A 15,446-nucleotide genomic window follows, 5' to 3' on the forward strand; every position below is an offset into this window, starting at 1 on the left:
CAAACTTCTTTATGGTTAAATTAGAAAATGATTTCTTATCAATCTGCACCCCAAAAAAAAACCTCTCCTACTTCCGCTTCATTGATGATATCCTTGTCATCTGGAATGGAAGTGAGGAACAGCTGCTCAACTTCCACAGGAAATTCAACAGGTTTCACCCCACCATCAAACTAAAAATGAACCACTCCAAAAAACACACACACACACACACACACACACACACACACACACACTGCAGTATACCGGAAGCCAACAGACCGACCCTCATACCTTAGGAGCAATAGCTTCCACCCATCCCATACCAAGCAATCAGTCATATTCAGCCATGCCCTGCAGTACAACCGCATTTGCTCAAACACAGGGAAAAAACGGACCTGCACCTTAACAACCTCAGAAAGGACTTCTTAAACAGAGGCTACAGACCACAGACTAAAGAAGACCAAATCCGGAGAGCCACTCGCATATTCAGGGCAGAACTTCTGCAGTACAGAGGAAAACAGAAGCCAGACAGAGTGCCCTTAGTGAGAACATACAACCCACAACTGGGTATGCTGAGAAAAGAAGCCAGAGAGCTACAACCTTTACTCCACAAGGACAACAGACTCAAAGAAACCTTCCCTGAACCGCCACTTCTTGCCTACAGACAGCCGGCGAACCTGAGGAAACATCTGGTCAGGAGCGCCTTACTGCCGCCAGAAGAAAATGGCACATTTCCGTGTGGGGTAAAGAGTTGCAAGACCTGCTGCCACATTTTATGCACGGATAGCCTGCCAATACCAGATAAATCTGAGGCCTACAACATCCGGGGTGTATACACATGTGCATAATAGAATGTGGTCATATTAAGGGGGGGGGTTTCAAGTAAGGTACTGAAAGGACATGCAAATATGAATTCATGAAACTGTTCGGGACTTTGAAACATGGACTTAATATCAAACCTGGGTTCATGGTGAATTATGAACATTAGAAAGGCTTTTTCCTGCCCGACAGGAAAGACATTCAAACTTTCACAAATACCTATCCCCTGCAGCCCTCAGACCTGCCAATATGGTAATTGATGTTTTTCATTGTTTGATGCTGCCACTGGAAACAGGCACCCAATCTGTACATGTCTTGCTGACTTCCCAACCTTTTATGCCCTGTTGTATCAACTAGTATCACCTGTTACCACCTGTTCTTTAATAGCTAATTTAATTAGAGTTTGTGTATACCTGTGGTTAGGTGCTGATAATTAGCTAATTTGTTTAACGTGTGTATGTTTCTACCTGTTGTATAGAGCCTTTAGACAGTGGTGGCTCCAGGAATTTTTTTTAGGGGGCGCTATGCAGGTGCTGGACCAATTTCTGGGGTAGCTGATGCAAAATGGGTGTGGCTACAACCTAAATGGGCGTGGTCATGACCGGATGAGGGGGGAGCTAACTGTAATTTAAAGTGAACCCGGAGTTAGTGTGACATGGAGGCTGCCATATTTATTTCCTTTTAAACAATTCTAGTTGCCTGGCAGCAACTAGATGCACAATCGGGGCTGCTTGCTCTTATGATTTTAATATTTTATGTAAATGTTACCATTCCTCTTTGATCACAGTATGTGCACTAAAATAACAATTGATAGTCTTAATAAAGTTATTGATTGTTACAGCACTTCAAACTGTTCAGTCCTGATTTTTCTTTACATGTTAAGGTCATACAATTTTGCTATACTAGGACTAAAGAGGAATTTCTGGAGAATTGTTTTATTTGTTGGTGTAAGGGCAAACAAATCTGTACATGGTAAGAAAAACTCCACTCTTCAATTCTTAAAAGGTACAAAGATCAAAATGTTTTATTGGTGGAAACATAAAAACCAAGGTATATAATATCATATATTCAACACATTTGAAGCAATAATGCACATGATATATACAAGTAATTAAATATTTAAAAACAGATCCATATCCAGACAACTCTATTTGAAACATTCTTAAGGATCTCTTAATCGTTGAATTTGTAAAATATACAAAGGATGAGCAATAAGGGGGACAGTTAAAAGGCAGTTTAGATGAAATTGTCACTATAATTAGAAGCTAAACAAAAATAATAGATGGTGAGTACAAAGGAAAAAAAAATTAGGATTAAGGTGCATATAGGACAACACTAAATTAAATCTATGAAAAACGCCTATCAGATCTTTCTAGAATTGTTTTTCTATAAGAATTAGCTGGAAGTTTCTGGAAAACAAGAAACTGTGATGCAGGAGACAAGACACCTCGTGTTATAGACCATGCTAGTCTGAAGTTATTTGTAGAGGAATTTTAGGTGGTGTTATATTTAAGTGATGTAGGTTTAATGCAACACTCGTAACTGGAAAAAGGTGAAGGAAAAGAAAGGTGTCAACGTCAAAGGAAAACAAGTAAAAGTCAACAGATCTTAAAGCCAAAACACTTTGACAATGTGCATAAACAATAAGGAAAAGTAATCAAGCAATCAGCAGACTTCCACTATGCTGATTGAGCTAAACAAATTGGTCAAGTAGGTCATCAGATTCATGGCTGTGGGTAAAAGTGGGTATACATTATGCAAAGCTTTTAATAGGTTAGCCATATTAGGTCACTGCCATATACTTTACATTACACTAGCGCTTTTAAAAGCGATAGCGATCACTGGTGAGCTGCGGTAAATGCCCGCAAATTACCCCAGTGTGAATGGGCCCTAAAAGTTAGTGTTGTTCTGATATTCAATCTTGTATTTGTGGAAATCTGATATCATTTAGTTCAATGTAGTCAAACAATCCAATTGTTCCAATCAATTTTTGATCCAGGAAATCTTAATGTATATTGAATAGCGTATGTCTACCTGTAGTGTACACCTCTGCCATTTGCCTACCTTATTTTGCAATTTGAGTGTCACTGTCCGCTCAACAGAACATTAAAAAGAATACCTCTTACAAATCACTGCAACATCTCCTGCCACCCGTTTGAACTGTAAGCAGATTAAAAAAAATTGTAACTGTGTCCCTGCTATATAAACCTGAGACTGTCCACAATGGCCAAAATACAAATGGTTATAAAAGCATCAAGTATTACACAATATATTAATAAAACCGTAAAACAATGCTTTCATAAACTTCAGTGCAAAAAGCTTTGTTGGTAAAAAGGAAAAAAAGGCGCAAAAAATGCATTTTATAATTAAATCAAGGGATGGACGGTTCAACACAAATAACATATATATACAAAATAAAACACCCCAGTAAAAACATTCAGAGCGCATTGGTCGGACAACCTGAATGACTATAGTGGTAAAGAAATATTGCACAGGAAACTCCCTAAATATACTGAACACTTTTAGAAAATTTGAAAGACGCGCTCCACTTTATGTAGATGCCTGTAACTTAACAAGTAAGTGTACCGTTAAACACACTAACCTAATGTTAACTGCGACAGAAAAGTCAATTACAGAGCTTTTCTTTTTGGAAAGTAATTCAAGTCTTATGCTGATGTTACACTGCGATCTGATGAAACAATGCATTACCAATCATACCACATTTATGTAGTATTGGGGTCTGCCCGAGCAATATTTTCAAGTTACAACCCATCTATTGCTCTTACAATACATAAATGTCAGTAGGATTGTTCAGTCAGACAGCATGGTGAAAGATTGCATTACATTCTCAGAGACTTGTAAAAGTTGGCAGCCTTGATTATGACTAGCCTCTCCTGCTTCCCCCAGGCACCAGAGGTCACAGCTAACCGACAGACGATGGGCTGCTCATTCAGAATGACTGGGAGCCTCTTATTTACTTGCTATTGTCTGCTGATTGGAAGGAGAAGAGGAACTCATCACCAAGGATGCCAGCTGCGCCAAGCCCTGGGACTGAATGCCTGAGATTGTTTCAGCAAAGGCAAGTCATCTGACTTTTCTGTACCTGCTTTACTGAGTACAGTAGTACAGAGAATACAAGTGTATTTAAAGCTAAAACAACAAAACACAGCTGTTCTTCGGCTTATGTGTGGTGTTTCTATACCACAGGAAAGATATATAGGGCAGTGCTGAGCTAGTTGGTGCTAGCCTTACTGGTTTGTGTTATAGCCTTTAGTTGGTCTTGGATAGGGATGATCAATGAGATGCAAATATTTCCGAGTTGACGCAAATTTTTATGCAAATGTATGCGGTTTGAAAATGGACCAATCGATCTAAACCTGGGATTAAATTGATTGCTCCATTTTCAAACTGCATATATTTGCTTCTCTTTGATCATCCCTAGTCTTGGAGCACACTTACAATGCTTTCTTTGAGTGTGATAAAAGAAGAGAAGTAATGCACTTTCCCAATGTACATAACAAAAAAAGATATTCCTTAGTGTATTTCTTTTCCAGGTGTAGAAATTTCAGCACTGAAGTACCTTACATGATAATTAAAAAAGGCAAAGATGGAACTAACACGAATCAATACAAAACTAAAACATTAGCTTTAGATGTCAAGACCAAAGCTTATGAAGCATGGTCATTTCATCAGGGATTTATGCTAAGAGAAGTATTTCACTAAGGTTGTTCATATTTCCTGACTGGTCTGGCAATAAAATTTGTTTCCTAGTAAGCTAGATTACAATAACACAAAATGTGTATCCACACAGTATTACTAAATGATCTCCACTTATACAATGCCGTATTGACAGAGCTTATCAAGCAGAAGAAGGTAGGTCTGCAAACATAGGGAGAAAGTAAATATATATTGCATGCCTCTAAGCCTGCATTACCTCACAAGCAATAATTCAAAGAGTTATCTGCAGTACAAGAAAGGTACAGTAAAATCAGTTGTAGATTAGCCATAATCACTAAAGAATGTTAATAGACCAGTTAATGTTTACATAGAATAACAAAAGTGAATTGTTTTCACATACTGCACAATATTGTTAGTTGTTCCATAGAGAACAATAGCTGGGAAGTGTAAAAGTGCAGGGAAATGGCTTTTATTTTAGCAAAAGATGACTACTCGTCTATAAGGCTGTCACAAGCATTACATCTAAGCTTATAAATATTCCTTTTTTATACTACACAGCATTGTGCTTTTTTGTTAGTTTGATTAGTGCTTTTATTTGCTATTCTCCACCAAAAGAAAATGTTCCCCATATTTAAAAATGTTAAAGAGCCTGGGTTAGTATTTTTTGTGAGGGATGATATGCAGACAGTTCAAACCCACCAGGTTTTATTGCAGTGTCCGTTTGGGAAGGTATCCATTCACTCACTATCCCTATGACAGTTCCCAAAAGGAAATAAATTAAAATGCATTTTAAAAATATTTTAGATATCACTCGAAGAGAAGTCAGAGCTAAAGCTCCCAAAGTAGCCGTGTTCTTGTGACAACCGTCAAAAGTTGGATTTCCTCTACTCTTGGGTAGATTGTCTGTGACACATTTGCCCATAAGCAATTCCATTTTTCCTCTTGCGTTTTCTCCTAGGAGATCATTTTTCATCTTCTCTTATCAAGAACTTTTTAGCACTTTGCAACTGAAACAGCATCAAAAAGTAGGTGAAAAGTGCTATCAAAATTATTTTGAGTTTTTTTTTTTTTTTTTTGCTTAGTTGCAGGTGGTTCAACATGCATTTTATTGACAAGATGTGAAGATACCATCTAGGAGAAAACTAAAATCAGGAGGAAAAGTTAATTACATATGGGCCAGTAAATGAAGTGAAGTCCCCCTTGAGACAGGGAATGAGCAGTAAAAACCTGACTTTTGCCATTGGCATCAGTATTTTCTTAGCATCTAGCCTGGGAAAAGTATGCAACCACCCCACAACTGATTTACAAAATTGTGGACGATACACACTTGACACAAAATGGCATTTATGGAGGTTGCATGCTTGTCTCAAGAGTTTTCTTTCAGCAATGAATTTCCCTTTGTCGACCGTAATGGAACCCCTCATAGTCTGCTAGCACTTGCCAGCCCCTTCCACTGTTTTATCACCTTGGCAAAAACATCCTAATGTTCCAATCACTTGAATGGGAAGTTCTAAAATACCCAAGGCAAGCGGAGCTATTAGACTGCAGAGGGAACCAATCAGGCAGGTGGAAAGTACAGTTCACCTCACAGAGGGCTACAAAGGCTGCCATATTCACCTTCATTAAGAAGATGCAGGTTTCTGGCTAGAATTCTTTGTGAATCACTCTTCTGGAGAGATTTTATATATATCAAGTATTCCATATTTCTTTATCTGCATGCTTTCCCAAGTGAGTAACTCAGATACTATTACAGCCAGATATCGAGCATCTTTGTAAGGCACTCAAGATGTCAGCTCCCTTTGCTATCTAATGCAAGGAGCACTTTGAGAATTCAGCATTCAGAATAGTCTACTTTTTAGAAAACGTGATGCCAGACTCCAATGCCAGTGAACTTTTACATTGCCTAAATATGGGATTGAAAGACTGGAATAAAAGTGGCTATAGATTAGTGTTATTACAGTAAATCATATACAGAAGTAAAGGTTGTTCATTGCATATTGACAGGAGGCATAGTGTCAGCATCAATTGCCTTTGCCAATTTCTTATAGTGGGCTGGCATATCCTCATTTCCTTATACACTTTTAGATTAAAAAAAAAAATCTTATAGCTTATGTACAGCTCGACAACAGAATGGTTAACACTTTATGTAACAGATTAGCTTTGGCTCTAAAAATGATCTCTATTTTCAGTCCCAGTCACCTGCATGCTATGACTGTAGACTGCATTTCACCAGTAAGCTAGCTTAAAACTGGAAAGGGAATAGGGGGTTACGTAAGAAATATTCTGACGTGAAATTGACCAGCATGCCTCTATTATCCCGCTCAGCTTATAAAAAGTTCTGAGCTTTACAGAAATCATAGGAGGGCCATAATATTTTATTTCTAGCATACCCCGTATTCAAATCTGAACCTTCCTCAATAGACCTTTTGTAACACTTTCTAAATTCCTTCAAAAACAACCTGTCCTTCACTTTCTTCAAACTTCTCCTGCAACATTCTAGAAAAGAATCGTTCTTGCATAAACCTTCTCTACGTCCTTCAACACATCCTCAAACCTTCAACGACCATTCATAAACAAAGAATCCAAATATTTCTTCTTTGAATAAAGAACATTTAACCAAAGTATTCATTTTTTCAGTCTTCTTTTAAAGAATCCATTTTTAGAGGACATGTACTAACAGACGGTGGAAGCCCACCTATAATAGCAGGAAGACTTTGGTTTCTTCTTAGCCCACCTAAGAGACTGCTACTTGTTGCAACAAATGTGGCCGACTCTTGTCTCCTTAACCCATTGTTCAATGCTGGTGCCTTCACTTGGTCCCCTGGGCCTGGTTGATTAACAACTCTTGCAATGCCTAACCTCTTTAGCCGTTCCACTAAACTCATCTTCAGCTGTCCTAAATCAGCTTGGCTTCGTGTAGACTTTAAACCATACACTTCTTGAAGAAAGCTCTCAGCAGGCCTAGAAACTGCCAGGAAGTTTTCTGAAGCATTTGTTCTTGGTTCAAATGTGAGGGGAGAAGGACACGGAGAACGGGCAGGAGAATTAGGGGGTGTGGAGGGAAGAAGTAACTTTTGTGGACGTGGTGGCTTTTCTGGAGCAACCGTATTGTTCACCTTTGCAGAAATCCCTTGCTCTTGAAGAAGTTTGGCTAAGTTGCTTGTACTGTTTAAGCTTGAATCTATTGCCTTATCAAAATATTCCCCAACACTCAGCCGACAAGACATAGCAGGAGAGCTGCTCAACGTGCTGGTAGAAGAAACACTGGCACTTCCAAAAGATGATGGGATATACATAGCACTGTTTAAAATGAGAAGAAAAATATGAAAATTAAAAATGTCCCCAAAATAATGTAATTAGCTGTATAAGCAAGAAGTACATTCATTTAGATTGGACTGAAAAATATGTTGAAGACCTCTTATATGACACAGACCCTAAAGCCTGTTACACACATTCAATTTTGACTGGCCAATCACTGACCAATTTTACTCCTTCCATGCAGTATGAGAGTTTACCTGCACAACATGTTCATAGTATTCAAAAATGTGTTGGCCTTCATACTACATGGAGTTAAAATTGGCCAGTCATTGACAAATTAAAATTAGATGTGTGTACCAGGCTTAAATCAAAGGCACAATAAACCTTAGTACTTGCTGATAGGTTGCAGGACTACTAGACAATTAAAAAAATATCTTTCATTTGAAACTTGGGGGTTGATTGATATAGTGTGGATTTAACAAAATTTAACAAAACGTGACATTTTGGTTCGTCACCAGAGGAATCTGATCTGCTAAAAACACAGTTTCCTTGTCTACAAACATTTAGCTGAAATGTGAAACCATGCGTTACCACCAGCCAAGCAAATAGTCTTAACATGATTGACCAAATAACATTTTGTAATTAGCCAGTCACATTACATTATTTTTTGCAAGCAGTTCTGCAACATGGAATGTTAAAGTGACAATCAAAAAACATGGAGAAAAATCTAATACTCATTACTCAAACTATATATACTAAACCTGGTGTATTCAGGGTCCAGGACATACATGTCACTCTCCAGCCTGTGGGCCAAATCTGGCCCTCAGAGCCATTAAAATTTGGCCCTCAAATGGATTCCCCAATTTGCATTATATTTGGCCCACTCTAGACCATCAGTGAAACTATATTGGAGGCGAACCCTAAGAACACCAGGGAAGCCAAATGGGGGGGATGGGGGAACTAACTAAACACAAGGGGGCTGTATAGGGGAGGGTGGTGGCCTCTAGACAACAGGACAGTGTATAGAGGAGGGATGACCACTAGACACCAGGGAACTGTATATGGGCTGGATGGGGCCATTAGACAACTGGGAATTTTATAAGGGAGGAGGGTGGCAAGTAGGCATTGATGTTGGCCCGCGACTAGGTCCCAGTGTACAGTTTAGGCCCACTTTGTATTTGAGTTTGACACCCCTGGTCTAGGAGCATCTTGTATTATTATTGTGTCCCTTTCCGTCCCCGTGTCTTCCTCCACTCCCCCTGAATAAATGAAAGCCGTGATAGCGCGGCTCACCTAACCCATTGGAGCCCACGACGATCAGAGACATCTATCTCTCATTGTTCCCCTAGTGCCGGCTTCAGCTGACCGTGACATCAGCAAAAGCTGGCACTAGGGGAGCAGTGAGGGAGAGGTCTCTCGATCACCACTGGCTCCAATGGATTAGGTGAGCCGTGCTACCACTGCTTTCATTTATTCAGGGAGAGTAGAGGAGGACACAGGGACAATACAAGAAGTCCCCAACATCACGACGTGTCAGCGGTTTATGTCAGTGGTTGTTTGTAAGTCGAGGACTCCCTGTATTTGGAATATAAGACTGACTTTTTCTCATTTTTTGGGGGAGAAAAAGTGCGTCATATTCCGAAAAATACAGTACTGAAACTATTAAAGGTGAAAATGTTTCGTAAAGTCACTTAATATGCTAATTATACACAAATTACATGAACTGCATAATTTGTATGTGCATAATTAGAAGGAAATTAAAAAAGGACATTTCTTTTTGACCAGCTATCAAAAATACCAAAGAGATTATGAAAGGTCACCTATAAGAGCAATATCTTTATTTTAAATAAGAAGCAAAGATAAATTAGATTCAACAAAATGACAACAAACATAACTGACAACTACTTTGTCTGCTTTACTGCCACGTGGAACTGTGAACATAGCTGTATTATGTCAACATAGTATGCCATTTATGGGATGAGATTTACCTAGGAGTAACCTGAGTGATGTCAGAGGGGTTAAGGATTCGGCAAGTGGTGAATGTAAATGTCGAGTATGTGCTGCACAGGCACTTGCCAGGGTTTGTAGCTGCAAGGCAAATGATAAGAAAAGGAGGATTATTTATGGAGTATATTGCAGGCTTTAAAAACTTAATAGGAACAACAATAAAACAAATATGACAAACAAAAACAAAGGTAATGTTTTTCACAGCAGGAAAGTACAAACGCTTCATACAATGTTTTCCAGAACTGAAAAGTTTATAGGCTAATTAAAGTTATGTGCTACAAGTCATCATGTACAGAGATTAAAATAAAGGCCGAACACCTGGTGAAAACAAAGTAGTAAATGAGTAAATGTTACAAACAAAGGACAACTATCACTACAGGTTTCATTTTTATAATCTACTCCTGTGTAAGAAAACAATCAATCTGGCAACATAGCAACAAATTCCTAATGTTTGTTGGTACAGAATGTTGATGTTCAATGTCCCTTTTCAACATTTTCTGCCTCTGCTGCTTCTGACAATTCTCAGCACTGGACTGAACCATCAAACATCTCCCGTCTCCATTCGCAGCGAGACTCTTTCCAACCCTGATCCCTGATATGAACTATATAAAGTTTTTACTGAAAATGTCTCCCAGACAGCTCCCCACCTCACTAGAAATGATTCAATTATATTGCATTCGTGTGAGGCATTTGCAGTCATGTTTCTGAAGTCAGGGGCGTAAAAATAGCCATAGCACAATCTTGAGCTACGCCACTGTCTGAAGTTCTCCTGTGTAAGGTTACTGGCCTGGCTTCTGGGGTACTGTATCAGGGAAGTGAATGTCTGAGCTGTGACACCTCTGTCATCCCCATGTAAAGGATTGCGGAGATGCCGCTGCGCGGTCTGGCGGCGGGGCGGCTCTCTCCGCGTTCAGACCGGCGGTTTCCGCACAGCAGCATGCGTCTGGTTTGTCTGAGCCTTCTAGTGCACACAGATGGAGAGCTGCGCGCACTGGGAGGCAGGACCTTTATGCCAGGAGGAGAGGGATCAGCTGATCAGGTTGGTCAGCTGATCCCAGCGCAGACTGTCATTGGCTGAGTGGCGCTGAGGAGCACTGCACTATATATAGATCTCGCTGGTCAGTCTCAGGTTGTCTGCTGTTGCAAATACATTTGTGTGAGCACTCAGACCATAGTCAGATCCCACAGTGTGTTAGAACCAGGTGGACCTGGGAATTCACACTTAGCCAGATTACGCTTGTGTCATTACTGTGTTATACTTTAGACCAGTTCCAGGGTGTTGTGACCAAGGACCTCACACCCAAGCTTAGGAATACTGTGTCATTGCTGTGTTATACTTTAGACCAGTTCCAGGGTGTTGTGACCAAGGACCTCACACCCAAGCTTAGGAATACTGTGTCATTGCTGTGTTATACTTTAGACCAGTTCCAGGGTGTTGTGACCACGGACCTCACACTCTAGACTAGGCCTCTGCTTTATCTGTTATTGCTCTCTCGACCTCTCTCCTGCTTTCTGATTCGGTACCTATGCATATCTGTCTACCTGTTGCCAAAACCTGCCTGTACCTGGTTATCGAATCAGCCTTCTGTCTCTGTACCTTATCTGCTCGTGTGTTGCCGACCTGGCCTGGCCGACCCTTCTGGCTGTCACTCATACCACGAGTGTTCAGTCTGTCTGTACTACCTGTGACACTACCCCGCCAAGTGTCAGGTACCTGCAGAGACCTCCTGTTCCTTAGAGAGGCCTCGCTGCAGTCCAGTCAGGGGCTCTATCCCTTAGGAGTCCTTTGGCTGCAGTATAGTCTGATTCCCAGTATTGCAGGGAATCACTGGCTCGCAGGTTATCTCTATCCCCTTTCCTAGGAGATAGTTCACACACAGCCAAGGGCCACCTGCTCCTCAGGTGGTCCATGCTCATTGTTATCTGCGTCTCCCGCCCCACGGGAGACAGCCTACTGTTGCACCAAAACACTTACACTTTATCAGGTGTCCAGAGGTTAGTCATACTTGTATTATTGGTGATTCTGCAGATCAATGATCGGGTATATATCTGTATTGTTGGTGATACTGCAGATCACCAATAATCAGATTCTCCCTGTGTGCTGACACCAATCGTTACACCCCATCTCTCTGTTGGAAGGACAGGGTCTACAAATTGCGGTAGCAGCCATAGCATGGATAGTTCTCATCCAGCTACAGCACCCCTAGAGGCCAACAAAATTACAGCAGACAGAGATAAACAATCACAGAAGAGCCAAAGACATACCGAAGCAAGTCGGGAGTGTGAATGGAGCAGGAATCCACAAAGCAGCTATCTCATTGCACACCCAGGAAGGTAATAGTGACCATCCACCCCATCCAGTGAGGTGGTATATGCGAATGTGCGTTGGAGAGCAAAAAGAGTAGTTAGGAGCTATGCTGGAAGTGCACAGAGGGGGCATTTTAGATGGTACAGTCCGACACTGTCAATGAAGAGCAGCTGTTGTCACAGAAAGTTAGGAAAAAAGGGCATCTCAAATAAATAAGAATTGCTAATATACAGCGAACATTTTCCTGGTATTATGTGAAGAATTGCTTTCACAAGCAACAAGTTTAGTGATAGTTGTCCTCTAACACTATACAGATACCCCACCACAAAGACTTTAAAACTGCTGAAAACTGTTCAATTGTGTGTGGCACCGTCATCCCCCCCCCCCTCCCACACCTGCTCACGGCAACAGTAAGCATTGTTCGGCTGTAGCCTACCATCTGTACAGCACTCAGTCTAGATCCCTGCAGGCAACAGTAGTCGAGCTTGAGTACGCACCTACAGTCTAGTGGGGCAAGGTCCTCTTCCCCTCGTGTCGTTTTTGTGATTGACTGCACTTGTGATCTGCCCCCCATATTTATTGTACATTGCTGTGTGATATGTTGCTAGTTTATTAAGAAAATATATGTAACACTGAGCACTAACCAGAAGCTGGTGTTGATGATACAGCAATTGGTGGCAAAAATATACTAGCAGCATGTTTTGGCACATGTTCCTCCTTTCTTTCCTGAACTTTAAACGTTATGCCTTCTTCATCATCATAATCATCTTCCTTTTCATCTTCTTCTAGGTCACATAAGCGGTATTCAGCATCCTCAGGAAGCGGCTTGAAGCCTTTGGTCATTACTCCAGGACGGGGATCCAGAATAGTACCCAAGTTAGGCTGTGCGAGCTGTTGCCAGTGGTGGAGAGTCTGGGACCCTGTCAAAACATACATTAAATCAGTTTTAGGACTATGGTAGTTCACACTACACACAATGTGGTTAATGTTAATGCAGAAGTCATCTGACAAGCAATGGACAGTTGGAATAGACCCAAGCGCTCACATGAACTGTGCAATCTGTGCAATGTGGTACATATCAACCAGGCACATTTTCAAAGAGAGCCATGATGTATACATCTTTCCTTAGACAAAGGACACTGCAAAATAACTTGTGTCAGGCAGGCTGAACAAATGCAATTCTTATTGTAAAACAAATAAAAAATTGTTGTATACATTTTGCTTAAGAGAAGGCCAGTAGGGATGCGCGAGAATCATTTGGCGAAAAGCAAAAAGTTGTCATGCAGTGTGTAGGTGGTGTATGTAGGGGTTAACCTGCCGCCTTCCTTATGATGTGTTCCATCTCCTTATACTTCAAAGCCAAAATTCTGGTTTAGACAGAAGTAACGGCACGGCTTTCGTGAGTTAAGCCTTGCATACACAGGAGGACAGGGACAGGGCTAAACTGCCACTATTACGTAGGATTTAAGAATTTTCTTAATATCAGGCAGAATAGTCCCCCTGCTGGTTAGAGCTGTTTAAGAAGAAAAAAAACCTGTCGTTAATGCTTTGATAAATCTGGCCCACACAGGATGATTTCACTAAACGATCATCTTTTTAGTGCCCAATTTGATAACTAACTGCAATAAATATGAACTAAAATAGAGTTAAGTGTAGCAGTTACCACACAAATGTAGATATTTATTGGCTCTTATACAATGAGTCTTGTGGGTCTGGCCCACTTTTTTAAGTATTGTACTTATTTGGCTATAACCACACAACAGTATGAAAACTTTAGTAATTTTCCCACAGGCAAAAAAAAAATAAAAAATAATAATCTGGTTGCAATTGGGCAATGTGATTAGTTTGTCCAACCACATCCACTCATAAAAGGGTTTCTGTTATATAATACACATAGAAGGCTCCTGCTTCTTCTCTTTCTTATGTCTACCCTCGCTATGGTTTTCTAATTAAAGTTATATAAATGGTCATTGACTTGGCTACTATCAATATATTTAATAAATGAGGACTAGAGTAATGTTTATCGCCCCATTCACATGTCAATGGGAGGCATTACAAGACAATTTTTAAACAAAAAAGCTTTCAAAAGAGCAGAATGTAAAAGAGGACCTATAGTGAAAATGTTGTAATAAATAAAATTGCCTATTGTTTTACAATTATTTATTCAGTGTTTGCCTACTGGAAAATCTTTCCTCTCCCTGATTTACATTCCGAAATGTAATCTCTGGTGGTTACACTTTAGTTCTGCCAGGTGATCTCTATGGAACGTTCTTTTACTGAGAGAGAGTTCTATGCACAGAGGGAGATGCTGCAGTTGAAAACAGCCTTCATTTCCCACAATGCAATGAGGTTCACAAACAGCTAACTAAGGACCATGGTCATGACATCACACTGTGGGAGGGGTTTCACCACATCAGCCATACAGATGTCCCTGATGATCTGTTTGAGAAAGAGTAAAGGGGGTATCAGCTACTGATTGGGATGAAGTTTAATCCTTGTTTTAAGTTCCTCTTTAAATAAAAATGGTTTAACAATCTATTGTCAAAAACAAATACCTTCCAGAGGTTTGACGATTTGCAGTTTTTCTGGCAGGAGGCTACGCAGGGTACTAGAGGTAGCTGAACAGTCTGTGATATCAGAGAAGTGGGTCGCCATTGAAAAGACACTTCCATTGGGGGTGCTACAGCCACTCTGGTCTGGTTCATCTTCTAGACACTTCAGTCTTCTCTCACACTCATCCTTGAAATATTGCTTTTCACACAGATAGTTCTGGCGTCTAAGGTGGAGTCTATGCAGTGCAGTTTCCAAATTATCATCTTCTGGCTGTAAATTCTCCCTAAGTAGGCAGAACAAACTTTTTATAAACAAGATTTATTTTAGAAGTATTTTTTAAGGGGTTAAGAGTATAATCTTCTTCATATGAAATTTACCTTCTGTGTTTCCAGGACATAGACAGGAGGAAAGAATATCTAAATGATTAGACCTGACTCCAGTAAAGTTTGCAGACAGAAAGAAATGCGAAGCAGTGGGGCTGTTGAGCAGGAAGATGCATGTGAAGCTATCAGAGCAATAGAATGCAGACATCATTTCTGGGGTGCAGTGGACACAGTGTACAGTCTGCTATTGAGCAAAAGGTCAAGCTGCATGCACAGTCCCAAATGGCTAGTATGGCATACCCCACGGTAGGAGAAGCTGGAGACTACCTGAGTAGGGATGGTCAATGCCATGTTAATCCCTAGCCGATGCCAGGTTATGCAAAAATATACAGTAGAGACTGGCAACGTTTTGTGCACCTATTTTTATCAGTTAAGAGAGCTCAAAAGGGTTGTGCCAGTCTTCACTGTGCATTTTAGTGCACAAGGGGAATAGATTCGTTTTGGTTGAACCCAGGTGTTTG

At 40.4% G+C, this 15,446-nt stretch overlaps 1 protein-coding gene across 5 annotated transcripts in view; it reads right to left on the reverse strand.

Annotated features, from left to right (window-relative positions):
• Positions 1–1,793: 1,793 nt before the first annotated feature.
• Positions 1,794–15,446, reverse strand: part of TRAK2 (trafficking kinesin protein 2) — a 94,511-nt gene continuing 80,858 nt past the window's right edge. For all 5 annotated transcript variants that reach the window (XM_068245156.1, XM_068245152.1, XM_068245155.1 and 2 more), the window contains 4 exons: positions 14,605–14,885; positions 12,694–12,969; positions 9,723–9,822; positions 1,794–7,776 (listed from right to left, as the gene is read on the reverse strand). In XM_068245156.1, the coding sequence (XP_068101257.1) occupies positions 7,110–7,776; positions 9,723–9,822; positions 12,694–12,969; positions 14,605–14,885 (1,324 nt within the window). In that variant the 3' untranslated portion in view covers positions 1,794–7,109. The remainder of the gene's footprint in view (positions 7,777–9,722; positions 9,823–12,693; positions 12,970–14,604; positions 14,886–15,446) is intronic.

Source organism: Hyperolius riggenbachi, chromosome 7, assembly GCF_040937935.1.
Source record: "Hyperolius riggenbachi isolate aHypRig1 chromosome 7, aHypRig1.pri, whole genome shotgun sequence".
Lineage (NCBI taxonomy): Eukaryota > Metazoa > Chordata > Amphibia > Anura > Hyperoliidae > Hyperolius > Hyperolius riggenbachi.